The sequence below is a fragment of the Emydura macquarii genome, unplaced genomic scaffold, assembly GCF_026122565.2.
Source record: "Emydura macquarii macquarii isolate MOO-44397 ecotype Brisbane River unplaced genomic scaffold, CSIRO-AGI_Emac_v2 contig_1253, whole genome shotgun sequence".
In the NCBI taxonomy this organism is placed as follows: Eukaryota; Metazoa; Chordata; order Testudines; family Chelidae; genus Emydura; species Emydura macquarii.
This window is the reverse complement of record NW_027131390.1, coordinates 56,063,590-56,086,108: the sequence shown is the minus strand read 5'-3', so window position 1 is coordinate 56,086,108 and position 22,519 is coordinate 56,063,590. Positions and strand designations below refer to the sequence as shown.

The following is a 22,519-nucleotide window of genomic DNA, read 5'->3' as shown; positions in this document are numbered from 1 at the left end:
CCCAAGATTACTCAGTGGATCATTGGCAGACCTGGGATTGGAATCCATGTCTCCTGACTCTAGGTCACATGTCCATATACAGATTCTGCAGAATCCTTTCAAATTGAAAATAGCTTTTGATGTATCGGTGTGTCATGCTCTATTTAATTAAAATGCTAATTAAAATGCTCTGTGACACTCCTATCTTTACTTCAAACAGCAGTGAAACCCATTACGAATGGCCTTATTAAAGAACCTCTTTTCAATAACCAAAGTACCATTTTCAAGGCAGAGTTAGTGAAAAAATCAATATTTAAGAGAAATATTACTTCTTTCTATAAATCAGATTGGTTTTTTCTTTGTGATCTTGAATATATTGGGTCAAGTGCAGTCAAATGCAGTCATGGTGTAAATAAATGCTAGCTAACTTCTATGATGTAAATGATGTATGTTAATCGGAAAACTGGTGTAAATGATATGGTAGTCTAATTTGTAAGAGAAGTCATCAGGCCTGATTCTGCCACCCTTACTCACAATAGGCCCATTAATTTCAATGGGACTGCTTACATAGTAAGGTACTACCTGACATGAATGAGAATGGCAGAATATACAGAAGCTCTCAAGAGGGATTAAAATGAGGAATTTACAGACCAAAGGCACAACAAGGGAATATAGCAGAAATACAGCTAACAGGATGATGTAGTGGCATAGGGGAGATGCTGCTCTGTTCCCTGCTGCCCCTTTCCAGTGTTACACTTGTTTGATATATTAGTGCAAGCTATACTACTTTATCATTTGCACCCACTTATAACTTTTTTTGATCAATGTAGTCACGACATTTAATTTACACCATAGTGTTGACTTGCAGAATTTGTCCCATTCACTGCAGCAGTATGTTTTATTTGTAAGCTCAGTTCAATTCTATATTTGTACTTGTAATTTAAATTACACTTATCTTACTGTTTATACTTCTTGATTATTTGTATTTTCTGTATATATTTCTTTCATTATGATCTGTTCGTTTTACATCAAAATGTATTTACTTTCCAAGTATTTAACCTCAAAATATTAAAGCACCATATAGGTGCATTATTTCATGAACATAACTTGTACATGATAGCACCAAATGTAACCTGAAGGAAGATTACATAAAAAAATTGAAAACCTTTGGTGAGCAGAAGAACAGAGGATCTTTCCAGTAACTTCCATCATTTTGCCAGCTTTAGTAGCATCCAGCTCTCCTTGAACCTTTAAAACGAGCCCTAGCTCATTTTCTTCCTCAGACATAACTATAAAGGAAATAATTGCACAATGTAAATAAATAAATTAACACTTTCAAGATATTTAATCATATTAAAAGTCGTACCCAGAGGGTGAGAAAACAAGCACATTATTTTTCAAAGTCATAAGATGCATAAAAAGACCTTTAGGTTTTGACAGCATTTACAGTTGGATATGGTATGTATTGGGGAGAGAGGAGGGAAAGAAGGAATATATTTTAAAATAAAACACAAATGTCCAAGTCAGAGTTCTCAAATATATTTTTCATGTGCAATAGTTGTGCATTTGAGGCTATGTCTTTGGTAGGAGACACAGATAAAGAATATAGAAGCATGCTACACAAGAGACTTAGGAGTGTGAAACTTTAGTCATTAGTATCTTATTTATGGTAGTTTATTACTAAATTTAAAAATGCTTTTAATTAAACTCTGGTTCATAAAGGATGTATCTTAAGCAGTGATCCTTGTATGCTAAAGGTCTAACACTTACTTGTACTATCCTTTGTTACTTATACATGTACAATCTGTAGAACTTTATAGAGATATTACTACACCACAGTTTAAGTTGGAAAAACTCCAATTTTATTTAAAATAATTTACTACCATAAACAGGGAGGAGCTTTTCTGAAAATTTAGGGAAACTGGAAAGACAATAGATCACATCAAATTAAGTTTTATATAAACCACTGGTCATGTTTTCTAACAGTTGTAATGTGCTTCCTTCAGTTCAATGACAGCTTCAGGAATTAGGGCTGGGAGGACTAGTTACATTAGCTATATAATGGAGTTTTCTGCCATTAGTACAAATGTAGGTAGCATTAATGAATTCTATCAAGAAATCCCAAATCTTGGCACTGAGGGTTTACGCTAACATAGTTAAATTCTCCAGAAATTAAAAAGTTTAAAATATGCCAATGAATTGTTTTGGGTTAGACAGTTATCTGGTTTTAACAATGGAATTAAATTCACAATATTAAAAAAAGGAATGATGATTATTATACCAAATTAAAATATATTTGTCATTGCATACCATTGAGTTTCTGCTGGTATTTCACAATAGTCTTTAGAAGATCTGTACAAGTTGCCTGAATGGAGTGAAAAACCTTGGAAAAGAAGGGGTTAGTACATTAGTTTATGGAAACAGTAATGTGAATATAAATAAGAAAATGTCTGCTTGGTATACAACATTCTATAGCCTAGGATTGAGCAAGTTTACCAGTAAAAGAAATTAAAAAGCTAGAGAAGTTCTTTTGAAATCCCTTGTCTATTTCAATAGAGATCATCATATAGAAGACTTCCATTGGTAAATGTTCTTCTAGACCAGTGTTTCTCAATTGGTGTTCCGTGAAACCCTGGGCTTCCGCGGGAACACTGTTAGGGTTCCGTGAGAAAGTGACATTGCGCCGCCGAGAGCAGCTGTTCTCTGCGCCGCCGAAAAAGGGAAGATGTCCCGGATTTTTCAGTGGAGGGTATCGAGTATGAATGTAATTTAATTGAGAAACGCTGGTATATAATTTGCTTATTTCGACATTTTTTTTGGCCCCATATGTAAAAATACTGTTAAGAGTTTGGGGGGTTCCGCAATTATTTATAAAGTTCAAAAGGGTTCCGTGACCAAATTTAATTGAGAAACACTGTTCTAGACAGAATCTGTGCAAAGCCTATGAACAAAATTCAGCTCTAGCATAAGCAGATACAATTTCTATTTGAAGTCAAATGGGGGTGCACCTGGCTACAGAGGAGCTGAATTTGATCTGCAAACAAAATTACCCAATATAATCAGGATAGACAAGAAATGAAGGTTACTTACACAGGGTATGTCTCCACTTCAAGCTGGAAGTGGAATTTCCAGCTCAAGGAGATATACCTGCACTAGCTCTGCTCATGCTACCATGTAACCACAGCAGTGGGAGGAGCTTGATACCCCACGTACTTTGTACCACCTCAAACAGATAAGTACTTGGGCAACAAAATATGGATTCCATCCATGGCTATTTCCATGCTGTGGACTACATGGAGATCCTCTGGTTGTTGAAAACCAACACATTTACAGCTAATACTACTACTGACCACTAAAGCATCATATGTATTTTCTTTCCAGTCACCACCCATTCTCCAGATATTTAGTAATTCTTCTGACAATGGAAAAAATCAGTAGCAGGGACATCTGCAGGATGAGTGCAAGTGTGAATGGATGTGTGTCAAAGGCAAGTGCCACTGCTCAAAGTAGTAGCCCTAATGCCCACAGTAAACAATTTCTGTTAATATATGTCGAAATTGGAATACAGAGGTGATAAGTTGTTGCTGCTACCCATGATAGGTGGTGAGGATTTAGAGAAGAAGCTTGAACTGACGGCCAGTTGCCCATGAGATGTTAGAGAGACAGGGCAAAATTTGTTTCTTTTTAGACATTTTAGATATTTTCCTTGTGAGGAAAGAGGGTAGCAAATACTCAAGCTAAATGACAAGAAGGTACTACTGCAGCAATGAGTAAAATGTTTCTGTAATAAAGTGACCTGCCCCTTTTAAGGGCAAGAGGCCTTGGGACAATCAGCCTTGTTCAATTAGCCCCACCCTGCTACACCTGAGCAGGGTTGGATTTAAGAGGAAGGAAGCCTAGCAGTGGGGGAAATAGAGGAGACAGACTGTCCTTTGGTGGGGAAGGAACCTAGCTGAAGACAGGAGCCAGTCAGGGATTACAGCCTGTCTGAAAACCTGGGTAAAGGGAGAGTGTGCCAGCCTCTAGGTGGTAAGGTTGAAGCCTAGGAACTGGGGTTGAGACAGTTTATTGCAGCTGGGGTTAACCTGCAAAGGAAGAGGCTAATAGCCAAGCCTGGTTGGCCTGAAGATTTGGGTGTTTTGCTATGTCCAGTTGACTTTAAGTGAAAGACTCTGAGGCCCCAAAAAGCTTGGACTTTGTTATGTGGCTTGGCCGGACAACCAGAATGAGTCAGAGAAAATACTGGGTAAATTGAGGTAGAGCTGCTGCAATACCACTTCCAGCCATCAGTGATAGTTTCAATTCCCGCCCCTCCCCCACCCCCCAAACTCTCTACAATAGACCTAAAAGAGCAATATCAAAAGCTTGTAAAAAGAGATCAGAGAATAAGGAAATGTAGAGGGTGATGCTTAAACTAGCTAAATAAATTGAGTAGCTTCAAGTGCCAAGATGTCTTAAATGCTACTTCACAAATGTCTGAAAATTGTTGTTTTTTCCAGTTTGTTACATTATCATGCTGCATGCTTGAAAGAATAAACAGTGATAAAAATAGAAGTATTTTTCTTAGGTTATGTATGAAGGAGATCTGTTTTAACCACAGATTATCCTTCATGAGAGAGCCTAGGTAGTAAAGGAAATGTTATTCAAATGATGTGGAGAAAAAGTTAAGGAATATAATGTGAAACTCACTTTATTGAAATAGTTCATATTACAGTCAAATAGCTTACAACAGTAACATTTGTGATATGAATCTTACATCTAAGCAGAGGTCTGGAGGTGCTCCAAAGATTCAGAGGAGTGGATAGTAGGGAAATGCCTGGGTTGTAAGAAGCTTATCTTGCAAAAATCATTGCCTCCATTTAGCACACACAAAAAACAGGATTTGGACATATAATTCCTAGCGAATTAAAGATTGCTTAAAACAGAAATGGAGACTTTGTATTCTTTTACATTGCTCATCATGATCTGTGAATTCATCCCAGATTCTCTGGCTGGCATCTACATCTCAGACTATTTTTCCTATCAAGACATCTATTGCTTTGATTCTCTTGTATGGATAGACTGGATTAGATGAGTATAAACCATAATTCTATAATTACTATAGAGAAATCATTTTGAAATTATTTTCCTCCAAGAGAGATTTTTTTTAACACTCAACACCTGATTTTTCAATGGGGTTCTAAGTCTTACCAATTTTAAACTAGATTGATTAAGACTGTAGAAGGTCAAATTAATTACCTCAAGTCGTACAGTCAGTGGGCCAGATCTATATTTCAATTACTGCCATGATTTTGCTACAGCTGACTGAATGGCACCATTGTTTTTAATGGAATTACTCTGGATTTACAATGGTCTAAATGCAATCAGAACCTGGCTCAGTGGAGATTAGATCAAGGTTTCCTTCTGATTTTCTCATCCTTTTACTCTATTGTAACCTTGTTAAAAATAATACTAATTAATAAAGAAAACTGTCCAGTGCTGGAGGTAGGTTACTTGTTTTACTTTGTTCCTAATCAGCAAGAGGGCAATTATTTAATTTGCTTATAAATCTTGTAGCTACATCAAGAGGACCACTGATTTCTTGATATAAGGAAGAGGGAAAATGTTTTGTGTGGAACAAAGACAGACCACACTCTGTTTCAGTCTGAAGTATAAAAGTAGGCAGCCAGCGTATTCTCAAATCACTAAACACATTGATGTCTGTCCAAAAAGAATAAAATAAGATTGTGGTACCTGCTGAAATGTACAAGTGATACTTGAAAATATTGTTATGCTGAGAGGTACTGGAGACTGCCTGGATCACAAACCTCTTTTAAACTGGGTGTGAAGGCATCCTTCAGTTAACATAACTGTCAGAATAAGTTAATCACAAGTGCCCCACCTGAGACAAAAGAGTGTTGTGAACCCGCTCAGGAATTTTGGACTGAGTGGGTGGAGGGATTTTGCTAAATTGAAGAGGTGTGGAGGAAGGCAGAATACATAGAAACTAAACAGACAAGAACAGAGAGAGGCAGAGACAAAATGGAAAAAGGCCAAGCAGCAGGTGGTACACACAATGTGATCCTGGAAAAAGCTAGAGAGAGAGAGCTTTTAGGACTGTTGGCTAAAGAGGCTTGGGGCTGTAAGCTAAGAAACTGCTCCTTTTGTTCTTGGATCCTCCTGCATTAGGAGAAGCAGGACTTCATACATTCCTTGTAAATAAACAAGATTTCATCAAAGAAAATTTCAGACTCCATCAGTTTTTACTTCCAACTGGAACATCCCCAGGGCCCCAAATTTTGACTCACTGCTCGGGTCAAAATGGCGCAACAATGTGATATTTAAAGAGGTAAAAAGAGTGGAAGAAAGAGAGTATGCAATGTTATTGTAGCCATGTTGTCCGTAGGATATTACAGAGACAAGGTGGGTGAGGTAATATCTTTCATTGGACAAAGTTTTGTTGGTGAGAGAGAGAAGTTTTCAGACACTCCAGAAACCAACTAAAGAAGATCCAGACTGAAGATTATGAACAATTCAGGAATAGCCCAGGGTTTGGGAATGAGGCAGAAAGATGTGCCTTTTAAATTGGAGGCCAACCCACTGTATGTGTAGCACATATTAAGAATATAGGAGAAAGTCTATTGTGAATCAAAAATGTATCTTATTACACATAAAGCTACATTACACAGTGCACCCCCTATCCCTGCACCCCAAGCCTCAGACATTTGTTCAGATCACACATTGCCAAGAGATGACTTCAGACATCCATATACATTAGTTCATGGGCAGTGTGCCTTCAGTTATCAAACCAGACAAATGGAGGAGTTGTTATCACCCAGTAGCCTTTAATGCTGCATCTATTCAAAACTGAACAGAAGGACATATTCCAAAATTCTTCCAAAAATAAATCCTTAATGATAGAGAGTCATCAATCTAGCTGGCAGAACCTACAAGTTGCCCTTAAGTTAATGCAGAAAACTGCAAACAGCTGAACTAGCCCACTATAGTTTGTTAAAAATATGCAGTGATTTATGTGCAGACATACTAATGATATTACAGTTAACTATAACATATTTTATTGTAATGACTCCTTTTGCTTTTGAAAAAAATAACTGGTAAGAAATGAATACCACTCTTACATTAGATATCAGTCAGATATCCACTCCACTCCAAGCAAATAGTACTTGTCAATAGGCTGTTATGTCACTGGTAGCAAATGCTAAGAAAATGTACTTTATTCACTAGATTTCTGCATTGTGCTATACTCATACTTCTGCTTGTACTTTTTCCACTGCTTTACCTGACACCAATTCTATTGCCTCAACAGGCACAGGTCTGGTCTACACTAAAGTTAGATCAACTTATATTGCCTGCTGTCAACCTACTTGTGCATGTGTCTATGCTCAGATTTCTCTCTGGCTAAAGTAAGTGCTCCATTACCACAACACAGTAAAATCACCTCCCCAAATGGCATGGAGCTATGGCTGACTTACTTAGGTCGATGTTGTGCAAGTTTAGACACTGCATGACCTCTGTCAACCCTAACAGTTCTTCAGAAGTTGTCCCACAATGCCCTATTCTCTGCAACAAAGACTGCTCTGGTCACAATTGCAAACGTCACTGCCCAGGCATCACAGAAACCAGAAGACATTCCCCACCCTTTAAAGCTCCTCACATATTTTTAAATGCTTTTTCCTGATTGTCCACCTTGATGAGTAAACCTAGCAGCCCTCCCTTGTTGTGCACAACTGTCCAACTAACCATGCCGGCTCCATGGAGTAGACCGGAAATATTGGATCTCCTGGGCCTATTGAGAGAAGAGGCTATGCAAGCATAGCTATGGACCAGCAGTAGAAACATGGACAGCTGCAAAACAGAATGCATGGGAGATGCAGGCAAAGGGGAACAACAGGGAACAGTAGCAGTGCCAAATGGAAACAAAGGGAACTGCGCCAGGTATACCACAAGGCTGGGGAGTGCAACAATCAACCTGGTGCTGAGCCACAGATTTGGTGCTTTTACAAAGGCCTATATACCATACTTGGTGGAGACCCCACTAGTACCCTACAGGATACCTCAGAGAAACCTGAACAGAAAGCCCTGCCGTGAACAGCAAGGAAGAGAACGACAAGGACAGAGGAGAGATGCAGTAGAAGGGGTCCAGCTGTGCCATGAATGGGGACCTATTTGAGACTCCACCACAGTCTATCCAGTCCTGGCAGCTGAGCACAGACAAGCCCAATGAAGGGGAAGAGACCTTGGATAAATGTGTGCATTCATTTTTCCTTACAATGTTTATATTTTAAAATACTGCCCAGTCCAAACCCAAGTTAACAAGATACAGGTCTTGACTTTTCATCGTTTTACTCATAAGAGAAGAGACAGCAGTACAATAAACACAGGTAATTTGGCATCTGCTTTTCATTCCATTGTTGAGTTAGGTGGCAGGTGGAAAAGATGGAATGCCATGTGGAGCAGTATATACATAGGGAGATGTCCCTTGTATCATCCAGAGAGATTTTGATGAAACTTTCATGGAAATACTCTGCAATAATCTCCCAAAAGTTGATAAGGATGGATGCCTTATTTCTTCCTTCTCAGTAGGATGCTTTCTCACCCCTCTCTGTGATGTTTGGCTAGCACTGTTGCAGTAAACAGGCTAGAGGTATATGGGCCTAAATGGTTTCAGGACACCAGTAGCAGCTGTGCTTTGTGTACCTTTGTTGTTCTCAGGAATGAGATAAAATCACCACCACCTATGAAAAATAGTGCCAATATACAGTACCATTGCCTTATACTCATACCCATGGAATAGGAACTGAAATTTCATACAACTGAAATTCCTTCCGCGGCTACTCACCCCAGTGGGCCATAGCCATTATGGCTGAGGTTGGGGAATGGTGCTGTGCAGAGGTGCTCCACAGCCAAAGTGTCAATAAGAATGTCTTATTAAAAGTTTTAATAAGAGAATAAGGGATGTTTTTATCAGCAGCTGCTGCCATTTCAGCTTTGAGGGATGCCTCTTCCACACCCGCAATATGTTGACCCTGATAAGGAGATTGTGCAAGCCAGTGCTGTTCTGGACCACAAACACCAGACATGGCAGACAGCATGCAGGAGGAAAGAGGGGACAGGAGAAAGGCCCATGAATCCCAGCAGGAAAAGGAGAGGGAGATCCATTAGGACATCATAGGTCAGGTAGCAAACCCAAACACTGCAGATCCTGATTGACCTACATGTCCAAAAATCCTCAACACCCCACTCTTTGCAGTCCTTGGAGACTTCCATGGTAGCAGCTCTCTATGCCCCCCGACATTCCATGTTGCATCACGGGCCACATCCTTAGCCCTACCATTCCACACCGGGAGACAGCTAGGAAAACCACAGGTTCACATACAGTGACCTCTGAGAATCACAGCTAATGTATGTGTCACCACAATGGACTGCATTTGTGCAATGACAGAAATGTTTGCTGCCTCTCCAATTTCAAAGTCCCATTTCCAGGCCCAGAAAACAATCCATCACAGAATACTACTATGGCTGACTGTTAAAGTGCTCTGTCAAAGCCTCCTTCAACCACATAGGTATACTTTGGGCTCTTGTAATAGCCGCAGTGTCTGGCTGTTCAAAGTCAGCAGACCGCTGCTCCACCTCCACCCCAATGGCAGCTTTTCCCCACTGAGATCCAAACTAATGAATAAGCACCACCAGCATCCCTTCAATCTACTAAGCACATTCAACAGTCATTCTACCCTTGCTGAGTCAGTTGCTGAATTTTTCCTTGATGCTATTGAGGCTTGGGGCGTGTGTATAGCTTCATGTGCAAGGGGTAGACTAGGGCCCTCAGAATCATTATTGACATTTTAATATCCCCAAAGATAATCCACTCGTTGGGAAACAACTTGCCTATTTGCAGCTTTCTCAACAGTTCTGTGTTCTTGAAGATGTAAGTGTCATTCACCTTCCCTGACCAGCCCATATCAATATCAGTGAAGTGTCCCTAGTGATCCACCAGCACTTGGGTAACTACAGAAAAGTAGCCCTTTCTGTTGATGAATTCTGTGGCAAGGTGGGATGGTGCCAAAATAGCAATGTGCATGCCATCTATTGCCCCAGTGCAATTCAGGAACTTCACTGCTACAAATCCATCCACTATGTCCTGAACATTGCAGATAGGCACAGTCCTGCATAGCAGGAGATGATTAATAGTCCTACACACTTGCATGACCACAGCTCCCATTGTAGATTTTCCAATTCCAAAATGATTTCCCACTGACTGGCAGCAATCCTGTGTTGCAGATTCCCAAAGTGTGATTGTCACTTACTTCTCCACTATCAATGCAATTCTGGTGTCCCTGCACAAGAGGATTGAGGTGAGTGCAGACATAGATCCAGGAATATGGCCGTCCACATCCAAAAAATCTGCAGCCATTGCTCTTTGTCCCAAGCCTGCATTATGATGCACTCCCACTAGTCAGTGCTGAATTTGTGGGCCCAGAAGCAGCACTCTACTGTCTGCAGTTGCTCCATAAATGCCACCAACCACCTTGAATTGTTTTCTGCGATGTCCCTCAGCAAAACATCCAAGAAGAAATTGTCATATCCCCTGTGTTCTTGTGGTATTTCCTGGGGGTCTACAAATACAGGGAATCACACATCCTGCATTTGCAATATTGATCAGAATAGTGCAGAGCTCTGTGGATTCCATGCTTCTGTCAGAGATTGTGGAAACCAAAAAGTGCTGATTATTTTTTTTTAGAAGGCGCAAAAATTATGTGATGGAGTAAATTGCATTTTGGGAACCTGACCCCTAGCTCCTGAAGATTTCTGGTCAAGTCATTTCTATCCCAGAACACATTGCAAAAAGTTCCCAAAAAACATCATGCCAAACAGCAGCATGTGGCATGCTGAGATACCTACCCAGGATGCATTGCACTTTTCATCAACACTGTCACATCTAGTGACTATGCGCAGTTTTGCAGCAAGCAGCCAAGTATGCATGCACATGACCAATACACAAACTTTGGTGGCTATACACCAATGTAACTTGCATCAACCAAAGTTTGTAGTATAGATATGGTCACGTAATCCTTATGTTTACCTCTAGTTTGGCATCCAGCTCTGCATCAGATGCAACCACATGCTCATCTTCTTTCTTTCCTGTAACTTTGATTAGGACTTGCTTTGTCTTCCAGTATTTCTTCTGCATTCTGCTGACTACGGACTGGTCTTCTGATCTATTTTGCCCATATGTATCCATGGAGTGACTATGAGAAAGAGAGAAGTAAACAGATCAAAGTATTGTTTCAACAATTTGCTATATATACAACAAAATACAAAATTAATAAGCTATTACCAATGCAAAACAGTTTAGTCAATCAATGCTGACACAGTACTTTCTGAAGTCTCTTTGAAATCTATTTGTGCATTATATCCAGTTGCTATGAAAGCCCTATAGTCCATCACAATGATGTCTGAATTGGTACTTGCATATTTTTAATCACTAGGAGGATTTTACTACAGCTCAGCTTGAAAGTGCTTAGTACAATTAGAGCTAAACTGAAAAAAATAATGTTGATATTTCAGTATGTTTTAGTTCCAAACTGGGATGGGTACTCAAATTTTCACAGAACAAAAAGGTCTGAAAAACTTCAACATTTTCAAATTGACATTTTAACAATGTTATTTTGTCAAATATTATTTTCAGAATTTTATTTTTAAGAAATAATTATTTTAATTATTTTAAAAGGATTGTCAAAATATTAATTTGAAATAATACTCTTTACTAAATAGATGGTTCAAAACTACTTTCCTTTTTGAGTTAACATATCGCTTTTCTCAAAATAAAAGGTTTTGATTTATGACAGAAAGGAAAAAAATTGCAGAAATCAACTTTCCCAGAGAGAAGTTCAATTTTGACAAACCCATCTTTTCCAATGGGAACAAGTTTAATTAAAAAAAATTTCAACCAGCTCAACAATGTTTCAGATACCTGTAAACTTCCAATTTTGTATCTCACACATAGCTACTTCACAGACGTGGTGCTTCTGCTTATGGCCACTGACTAAACAAAGCTCAGAATTACTAGCTACTTTAAAATGTGTAGAATATAGGCACTGGAAAATCTGAATAAGGGACCTTATTGGCTCAACAGCTCAGATTATTGATTTTCATTCTATAAAAATTATATCAGTATTTTGTCTATATAGCTGTTAGATATATTGAATGTTAGCATGCTTTTAACAGTTTAAAAGTGATATACAATAGACTCAACAAAAAACACATCTGTTCATGAAATATATGCTGAATGACCCAAATAACAAAGTCAAAGGAACATCACTTGCCTCAAAATTTTTATCTTTCAGATTCTCCAAAGTCACACCAGTTCAGATCCCATGTGAAGACCTGACAAGTATTGGTTGACATTCACTGGAGGGTCCATTGGAAGACATTTTACAGGTTTTCAATGTTTACGTGTTTTAATTTTGTATAAAAATAATCTAATTGCCAAACTGATACAATATACACACAAAAAGAACGAAACTTTTCATAGTTTATGATTTCTCAGCATTCTTTAATATATATCTCTTAATTGGGACAACCTGGTTGGTTCCAATTCATCCTGATTAAGCATCTGTCTCATTTTAAACAAATTTAATCTAACTTTACAATTTTGTAACTGCATACAGCTGCACCTCTCTTTCTAATTCACAGGACAATTAAGGCTTGTCTTCACCATAGAATTAGAGAAGTTAGAATTATACCTGGAGTGGTGCCCCTAACTCAAGTCCCATACACGTACAAAAACCCTTAATTTGAATGTGGGGTGCTTGTTAACTGGAGTTAGCTGACCTGTCGGGGTACAGGCTACAGCTCCTGTGAGTACAACCTGTCAGCTGCTAACATGAGCACTCTGCAGCTCATGTGTTATTTCACAGTGCAGCCACTCACTCAGTGTAGGCTAACTTGAGAAAGGTTAACTCGAGGATAGATAACCTGATTAACTCTACAGTGGAGACATATCCTTAGACCAAAATTAATCCCAGCTAGGCAACTGGAACAATTGTGATCATCCTATTCAAACAACAAAACATTCAAACAGTCCAAACAAAACTGTTTCGTCAGGGATAGGGGAAAGAAATCTGACTAGTTAATTTCTATTCTGCAAAAGGGGGTGTTCATTATTCCTTACTATGATTATGCATTCTCCACAGCAGCATAGAAGTAGTTGTACGGAGGTACAATGGAGATAGTGTAATGGAAAGGCCCCCTACTCTAGAGGCCATCACAATTATGTATTTGTGACAGTATGCAGAACCCCTGGGGTACTGCCTGATAGCTGGGATACCACTGAGCCCTCTGTCTGACCAGCTTGGGCTCCCTCTCAAACTGTAATGCTGTGACAGGCCACAAACACCTGGCAGGTTTTGCACTTACACAGCCCTCCACAGGCAGGGACCACACCCATCTTAGTTCAATTAATGCTTTCCAGCCACTCACTAACCAACAAAAAAATCCAGCTGGCTCCTCAGATCAGGACCACACAGTCTACCCTGGTCAAAAAACCTGACCAGCAGAGATTATTATCCAGTCCACCCTTTCCTCAAGGTAACATGCAACAGCTTTTGTTACTGAGCAATTTGTCTAAACACTTCACTCAAAGACACATTGATTAAGATAAAACATTAAACATATTTATTAACTATAGAAAAATTGTTTTTAAGTGATTATAAGCGGCAAATGTAAAGAGATTAAAAGAAGTTACCAAATGAAATAAACATAAGATTGTAGTCTAAGCTGGTCTACACTAGAGAGTTTTGTCAACAAAAGTAAGTTTTTGTCGACAGGCTTAAATGCTCCTTCCACCAATGTAACCCTCCTGCTATGCCAACATAATAAAACCAACTCAACAAGAGGTCTAGGGCTTATGTAGGCTTAGTTAGGGCGATGCAGTGTCAATGTAGACACTGAATCCCTCACATCAGCTGTGGGGCTGTCATTCTTGTCAAAAGCCCCTTGGAGAGTTAAGTAGCTGGTCTCTTTGGCTATGTTAGGTCAGTTTATTTTTCTAGTGTAGGCAAGGCCTAAATTCTACACACTAACAAGCTTAACAATGTCTCACTCTTGTTAGCTGGTACAAGCAGTTTCTTAAACACCTCTCTGGTACTCCCTCCCCCCTTTCAAAGTCCCTTTGTCTTCCAGGGGACCCTTCAAGTGTTCAGTTTAATGGGAGTGGAGCCAAGTAGTGATGTCACACTCATCCTGTTATAGTCTGCATGTCCATGTGGCACCTGCTTCACATTGATCAAGCAACCCCAGTTAGTGGAATCTATTCTTGAATGGGTGAGAGACAACCGTTAACGTTGTCTGGCCACTCCACTGTTGTACCTTAAAGGCTGTGTGGGAGTTTCCCACCTTGCCTCATGTTCTAGTAGCATTTATGACAATATTTTATAACTTCACATACTATGGTAGCACATACAATCCAATAGGATATTAATGTTCAGCAGATCAAGACTTTTAAAATAATACCAAACAAGGCATACTTTGTACAGAACATATCATAATTATATGACATTGATGAAGATGGGGTTTCTGGAGTGTTATTTTCAGACACAGAGTGTCACAGTACTCCAAGGCTGTAATAACTAACAACTACATATTTTATATAAACTCTAATAAGTTTATTTTTGTAAAGGCTTAAATGAAATGGCATAGTAAATCATAAAATAAACTATACTATAGATCCCTCGACTCCTGTATTGTGAAGAGAGCATCAGATTGGCAGGCATGTCCTTTCAAAGAACAGAACAGAAATACTGAGCACCAAATTTTCACTCTGTCAGACATTTCCACCTCTTGGCTTGTTTAAATATTTATGTGACAGAGCCCCTATTATCTTAAACCACATCTAGAACATGCCAGGATAGATAGGGAACTCTAACAAGAGTGGGGCTAAACAAAAAGCTATAACAGGATTATTAAACTTGCATAGAATAGTCCCAGATATCTTACAACTATTTAGATATATGGACAGTTCACTGTACTGTTTGGAACTGGTAACAACAACAAATGCTAAACATGTCTATATAATAAAGAAGATATTGTCATTTTTAATGAAGAAATTAAAGCTTGTGGACATGCACGTATGTTAGGTGGCTCTAAAGGATCACGATTACGCACAACCATCTGTCATTGCTATATCATTTTTCAGTATATTTATCTTAAATAAAGACGAGTGAGTCTAAATAGCTTCACGACTTTAAGATCCTGTCAGATATTGTATTAGAAGAAATAGTCGGTTATTTGAAACCGGCAATTCTAGAAGCCTTGTGAAATGATTCCAGACAAAACATCTCCATTTGATACATCCAAACTTGATTTAGAAACCAGATCAGATGTGCTTTGCATTGCAGGTTAGCATTACTGGATACTATGGCTCGTGAGGTCTGATTCTGCAGGTTATTAGATGTGACTGATTTGGAACAGCTCTGTAATTTATGAATACTGCATGTTGATTTGGTTATTGGGATGTTTACTGTCTGAGTATAGTGATTTAGTTTTAATAGGATGCTGTTGAGAAAAACAAGCAGGACAGGAAAGAATGACTCAAAATCACTTCTCAGCAAACACTTGAGTTAAGCAACAAAGCCCGGACAGGAAAAAGCCTGGGAACACATGAGATCAAAAGAGATGTGGCAGGTTTAAACAAGGCTGCTCTTTCAAGAGAAGGGAAGGCAAGTTGTTTAGGGGAACCAGACTGAGACACAGGGACCTACTGAGCCTGTTGAAAGAAGTCAAGTTAGGCCTGCCTAGTTTACTATCAGGTGATAAGTCTTTAAAACAGTCTGCACATGTGTGTCATAGCTAAAGTTCTTTTTCTCTAAATGCTTTGTTCCTACTGTTAAAATAAACAATACTTGTTTTAAGATGACAGTTTTATCGCTGTCTGCCATTGGTCAGACTCCCAAAGGGAAGAACTGCAGGTGTTTGAACTCAATTGTCTGCCATTGGTCAGACTCCCAAAGGGAAGAACTGCAGGTGTTTGAACTCAATTGGTCCTGCAGAGTAAGAATAGTTGATACACAAGAGTAGTGTAGCCAATATCTCAGTCTATTTGTGAGAAATTTGTGGAATTCCATCCCAGGATAATTTTGCCTGACACTTTGAAAAACAAGGTGAAGTTTTTCTCTTTTCCACATGGTTGGTTTTCAGGTCATACTGTGGAGGAGGAATCACCAAGAAAACAAGTTCAAAGTGTAGGACAGGAGGTAAAGAGGGATAGTAGGAAAATAAATTACTCAAATGAAACATTTTTTAAAAGATTATTTTGTTTCTTATAACATTATAAATCATGTGCAGCGTTTTTACAGCCTTTTTTCCCCAGGAAGGATAAAGATAAATTTTTTAAACAGGCTTTCTTCAGCAATATTTTTCTTCTGGGTATTATATATTGCTATAAAATAATATACTGCTGACTCACCTAGGATGGTTATCCATTCTGCTGTGGCTCTTGTTACACCTATGGAAATATCAAACCAATTTTTTTTCCTCTTTCCACTTCCATATTATTCCAGAAAAAACATATTTAATATAGAGAGAGAACAGCAACCGAAAACAGAATCTTAAAAGAGCAATAAAAACAAATTTCTTATATGTTAGGCAGGATACCGTGGTCAGGGGAAAACTTTTAACAAGGTTACAGGAGAGAAGAAGGGAACTTGACCTAGAATAATGTTTCTGAAGACACAAAAAATCTCACACTTATCTAAAGTGTCTGAGAACTTATAGAAAATCAAGCTTCAGGGTCGTGGGAGTACGTAATTAAACTAGTGTTGGCTGGGAATTTTTCTACAAAGTGTTTTTTCATTGGTAAATACCAATTCATCAAAACCAAAACTGTTAACAGGAAAGGGTTAGTTTCAATGAATTTCCCAGGTCGAAAGAATTTCAAGTCCCTTTTCAACATTTTCTAAAAGAAAAATTTCTTCTATTTTTTTGTTTGTTTTTGTTTGAAACAACTTTCTGTTTCAAAATGTAAGTTAACTTATGGGGGATGGGGGAAGGACAAAATGATACATTTCAATTGACCCAATCCAAATTTTTTTTTTTGGATTATTGCTTCACAAATATTTGCGATTTTGACTTTTTGTCCCAATTTTGGATGGGAAATTTTTTGAAATCTCAAATTCTCTTCAGTTGGGAAACTAGTTTCCTACTTAGCTGTAATGTAAACAAAACCTACTTTTTCAATCCCCAAAAAAGCTCGGGCATTAATATCCGTTTCCCACTCCTTATCTTCTGAATTTTGGGGTGACTCCTGTGAATCACACTTTTAAAAAAGAAATGTGGAACGAGCTCTCTTATTTCCTACTAAAATGAGAGTTTGTTACTTTGACCAAACATCTACTGCAAAAACTTAAGCTCTGTTCCTGCAACCTGATCCAAATGGACCCCTTTCCTCATCAGAATCCCAATGAGGTCAACGGGTACATCTGCACTGCACACTAAGCTGAGACTCTGACTCAGATTTGAGCCAAAGACCCCCTTCCATCTCACACAAATCAGTCTGACATGGTGCCTATTTCTGGTCTCATTTCCGATCTTGTCTCCGGGCAGAGTTCCTCTGGGTGGTGTCCATGTCTCCCTAGATGCCTTTGAGGAGCAGCTGGCACTGTTGGGGATTCTCTCCTGAGTGTCCCTTTCTGGATTCTTATTCTTCACCTGTGAGCTCCTGCTCCTGTTTTTTCATTTGTTGTCTCCTGTACTCGGTTAATGCCTGGGTCCAGTTATTCCTTCCCCTTAAGGGTTTTCAGTTTTTGGTGGGCCTAGCCTATATCCACCCATCCTCAGAGCTTCAAATGTACAAATCAACCTGACTTGTGTCCTAGGACACTGCTATGGGTGTGTGTCAGAATCCAAGTCCCACTGTGACTCAGGTCCAAGCCCTGCCATTTTGCAGGATGGATGCAAGTCAAGCTGTGGACCTGAGTCAGGTGGTCTGCGTAGTGCAGTATGGACATGTTAACATGGCTGTGAGATCTGGGTCCAGCAATTGTAAACCCAGGTTTACAATGCAGTGTGGATGCTCAAGGCTAGGAAACATCAAGTCCACAAGCCTGGATCTCACAGACTTGGGTTTAGTGTGCACTGTTGATATACTCAAGGAGGCTCTGCATGGGTGCAGGATCCACTTGCACTGATCCAATTACAAGATAATGGACCAGGGATGGGACCCCCTGAAAGTATACAGGCTCCTAAGTCCTGTTTTTAAGTGCCACTGCGATCTACAAAACTCCCGCTCAGCTGTTGCCTAACCTTGTAGGCACCTAAACTCGCTCTGTGCCTAAATTTTTACTCTGGCCATGTGCGCTACAGCCTCACTCTGAGTGCCTATCTCCTGCCTGAGTGTGCATACTACTGCCTGATGATAGGTGACCAGGGACCTGTCTCCCATTAAAGCCCCAGAGCAATTAACAAACCAGAAAATATGGGTATTAGGCTGCCTAAGTCACAAACAGGGAACCTGATATGGTAGGCAGCCCCCTCAGGCAAATTCACGCAGAACAGCTGGGGGAAGGGGAGAAAGGACCTAACCACTAGGCTACAGAGCCATTTTAACTTTATCTTGCCTAAGTAATATTTAAATATTCCAGTGTTTAATTAAAGTTAAACAAGTTCAACAGGAGAAATTGAGGGAGACCCACATCATAATATTTCATTGCCTAGGGATTAGGTCACTCACCTGAGAGGTGGCCGCTCCCTGTGCAAATCCCTCCCTCTGAGAAGGAGGGAGACTTGAACTAGTCTCCCAAATCCTGGGTGACTATCTTATCTACTAAGCTAAAGATTACCAGGGAGGTCCTCTTCCCTCTCCCTGGGCTGTTTTATTTCAAGTCCCACACTCACTTTAAGTGGCCAAGCATCTATCTTCTGTCAGTTCATGGAGTACTAGCAAAGCTACGTGCCTCCCTGCAGCCCAAACGTAAGTGCCTATTTCTGAGACAGGAGCAGGGCTTAGCACAAACCCCTCTGGCCAGCATCTCCACTGGCAGCTCCTTGCCTAACACACCTAACATACTAGTTCTGTGGATTGCATTCTAAAGCACCTCTCTCTCCCCATTCATTGTATCGGGAGCCTCGGCACATAACTCAGCTCTGTGGATTGCAGTGTTGTTCCTGTGATTTTCTAGGAATCTAAATGTAAGGCGCACTGACGCTCAGCATTGCAATGCTTAGTCCATCTTAAGATCGCACCCTATTTGACTGATGTGTGGAGGCTGGACATAGGGAAGACTGACAGGGTCCAGTGAGAACAAGACTCTGGAAATATATCAAAAAGTTCATCAATGGTACTTGGTTCTCTTCTACGTATGTAGTATTCTGAGGCATAAGAGATCCCACAGAGGCTTTGGCAATGAACAGGTTAAAATTCCTCTCCAAACAGCCTATGCACACTACTAACAGGAATAGGTGGATTAGCAGGTGCTTCATAAAGGAATGATAATGATTCTGAGGCAAGAGGCAACTGATTAACAAATGGGTGGGCAATATAAGAGAGCAAAGAACTTGCTCCCAGAGAATTAAAAAAAAAAAAGGAGAATGAGGGGGCTGGTGTGTTGTTGTTTTTTCTACTTCATGATGGCTAAAACAAACTATATTTTATACTGTATACTTGGCAGAAGCAAACATATCCTTACATTTTTATTTGCACTATGGCTGAGTGAAATCCTGTCTTTGTATCTAGGTTGATATTTTCAAACAGCCTAGGGTTTTTAACACCTTTCCCATCAAAATTAATGGAAGATATGTGTCTAATTCCTATGCTACTTTGATCAACTCTGATGCTTTAAATGGGAAGAGTGTTTGTTGCTATTGATTGGTCTTTTAAATAAACAGTACCTCAGAGGTGCTCAAATTCTAATATAGATGTGCATAGTTTCTTGGTCAACCTACCACTGGTTCTGACCAGCCTGTCATAATTCTTGACTTCTGTAGATATTAACTTTAATGTATGCCATGTGGCTGAATTATAAGTAATGTGACAATCAGACTGACTATCCCCTGGTATGATTAAAGTCCACATAATGTTACAATAAGTCTTTTGCCTTTAGCTTTTTTTTTAATTGTTTATAAAATTTATAGAACAGCTGGTTATCAGAGGTGTTTTAAATACTCAAAAAAACCCAACCTAGTATCTTGTTTTACACACATTAAAAGTTAGTCTAAGAAGAAAAGAGAGAATTAAGTATAATCCATTCCCTTTTTTTCTCCCATGGAATGAAAACTGTAGCAGCCCCATTCCTAACCATTTACTTGAGTGTCTTGCTTGTTTCTAATCTGTGTTAACCATATATTAGCTTTCTGTTATTTGGTTTGGATTGAAGACTTAATGAAGCATCTTTGGAATTCTTTTGCTATCTGTTTTCCAGATGCATGGAACCCTTTTTTTATTTCTGTATCTCCTCTTATTCTGGTAAATTCTAAGGGAAACTAATAGAACTACTATAGTTAGTCCTAACATATTCAATAAAATACATGGTCAAACAGCATGGAAAAAGTATTCAAATGTATTTGTATTTCACCAATAGATATTTGATATTTGCCAAATATTCAGCCAGCTATAGCACAGGTTGAATACAGTAAATAAATGATTTAATGAAAAACAGTGAAATTTGTTCAATACCAATGCTTGTCAGATGCCAAATACAATTCAACCTGCTCTATATAAAGGGACTCTAATCCACTACTTCCCAGTATAATCCTGTGCAATGATAATCCTTACTAGATCATCTTGGAGTCCTCCTTCCTTGTATTTAGTTGGGAGGCAGAATCCTTATTTTAGAAGATGTTTTCCCTTGAAGTATTGCTTCCTTGGTTACATTATTAATGCTACCATTTCTCTTTCTCAAATTCTTTCCTAAATGATAAATTTGTTTCTTTTGAATATAAACATTGTCAGAGGGAAAATTCATGATGCGTAATTCCAGTTTTCTTTTCTCACAGTATCGATTTTTTCTTCGATGTCAAAAAATGAAACCAACATGACACTGCTTATGGGGTTAGCTCCAACTCTCCGTGTGAGTAGCCAGAAACATCATCCAAGTTAACAGATTGTCTGGTCAATTTTAAAAAAAAGTTAATCATCTATCTGGTTTATTGATCATCATCATCATCATCTCTACTGTTCCTGGACTTATCTACATCTAGTTTTCTAGTTTGTGTAGGAAGTGGTTGATTTAAAAGCTTTAAGTCCAGCATTATGACACCCCAAGGTTCATAATTTGCCACTTCTAACCTATATTCATTTTTTCTTATCAATTTTTTCAAGTTGTTTACTTGCCAATGTCTTCAATCTTTTCTGCAGTTGTTTTTGATCAGCTGAGTCAAGTTTCTTGTTGCACAAAAATAAATGTCTTATTCTTCATGGTACAGAGTTAATACCAAATAGGTGATGCCCCCTAATGTACAGGCACTTAAACCCATTTAAATCTTGTTTAGCATGTACTAGTAAATTATTAAATAAAACTAAACTGATTTAAGTGAGGGTTAAACAGGTTTAAGTGCATCTACATTAAGTAAGAAGTACCATCACCATTAATATCCAAAAATATAGTTTAAAAAAGTTCCTATAACTTAATTAAAAGCCCATCCCACCTCTTTTCTATGTGTTATTAGATACGGTACAGAATATATTACAAATAGTACAGAAATGTGAGTCTTTTCTTGGATTGAGGGTGAATGAAAAATTCCATAAATTTAGAAAAGGAAACTTTCAGCTTACAAAACAGAATGCCTTGCTAAAACATAATATCCCAAGATAGTGCCAAAGAAACTTGGTAGCACACATAATTTCACTATAAAATGCAGCAACTCATTTGCCAGGCTGCTGCTACTTAGTAACTCAGCCCATTTTCCATAGTCCTAATCACTTGGTCTCCATTTTAGAATCTCTCTAAATTTGGTACAAATGTTCTGGCTTCTGGCATATTCTGCACTGTAAGATTTGTTTTGTAGAAATTACATCTTTTTAACTGTCTAAATAGTTCCTTGAAAAGCTGGCAAGTGATTTTTGGTTGTTTAAGAAAATATTGTATTTTAAATCAAATTTATTTTAAAAATTGTCACAAGATTAAGCATCTCAGAATATTGTTTGAATAGAAATGTATTAATCTACACTCTTGATAACTCACAAAAAAGTAGCTTTGCCCTACTTCCCAAAAAATGTGATAGCATTATAGTGCTATAATAGGGTCTTCAGTGAATAAAAATATTATGCAGGAATATTACCAGTACATTACACAGTACTAATTAAACTATAACTAACAAAACAGATGATGCATCACAAATGTGTTTATTTTTTGTTCACTTGATAGACTGCAAAATTCAGTAACTTGCAAAAGGTCTCTTTGTCATTGGTACAGTTTTTAACAAAGTTCAAGCAGCTGCCAAAAATGTGCAATAATGTTATAATCAAGTTTTAAAATCCAGTTGACAGATTTCAGTGTCATAGCTTGAAACAGTTAATTACAAATTATGAGCTCATATGCATATACAGACC

At 38.6% G+C, this 22,519-nt stretch overlaps 1 protein-coding gene across 1 annotated transcript in view; it reads right to left on the bottom strand.

The window, feature by feature from the left end:
- ICA1L (islet cell autoantigen 1 like) overlaps nucleotides 1-22,519 on the bottom strand; it is a 427,480-nt gene that overhangs the window by 41,863 nt on the left and 363,098 nt on the right. The window contains exons 2-5 of the mRNA XM_067548883.1: nucleotides 16,442-16,480; nucleotides 11,060-11,225; nucleotides 2,290-2,362; nucleotides 1,145-1,268 (exon numbers count right to left, since the gene is read on the bottom strand). Of these exons, the coding sequence (XP_067404984.1) occupies nucleotides 1,145-1,268; nucleotides 2,290-2,362; nucleotides 11,060-11,225; nucleotides 16,442-16,458 (380 nt within the window). The 5' untranslated portion in view covers nucleotides 16,459-16,480. The remainder of the gene's footprint in view (nucleotides 1-1,144; nucleotides 1,269-2,289; nucleotides 2,363-11,059; nucleotides 11,226-16,441; nucleotides 16,481-22,519) is intronic.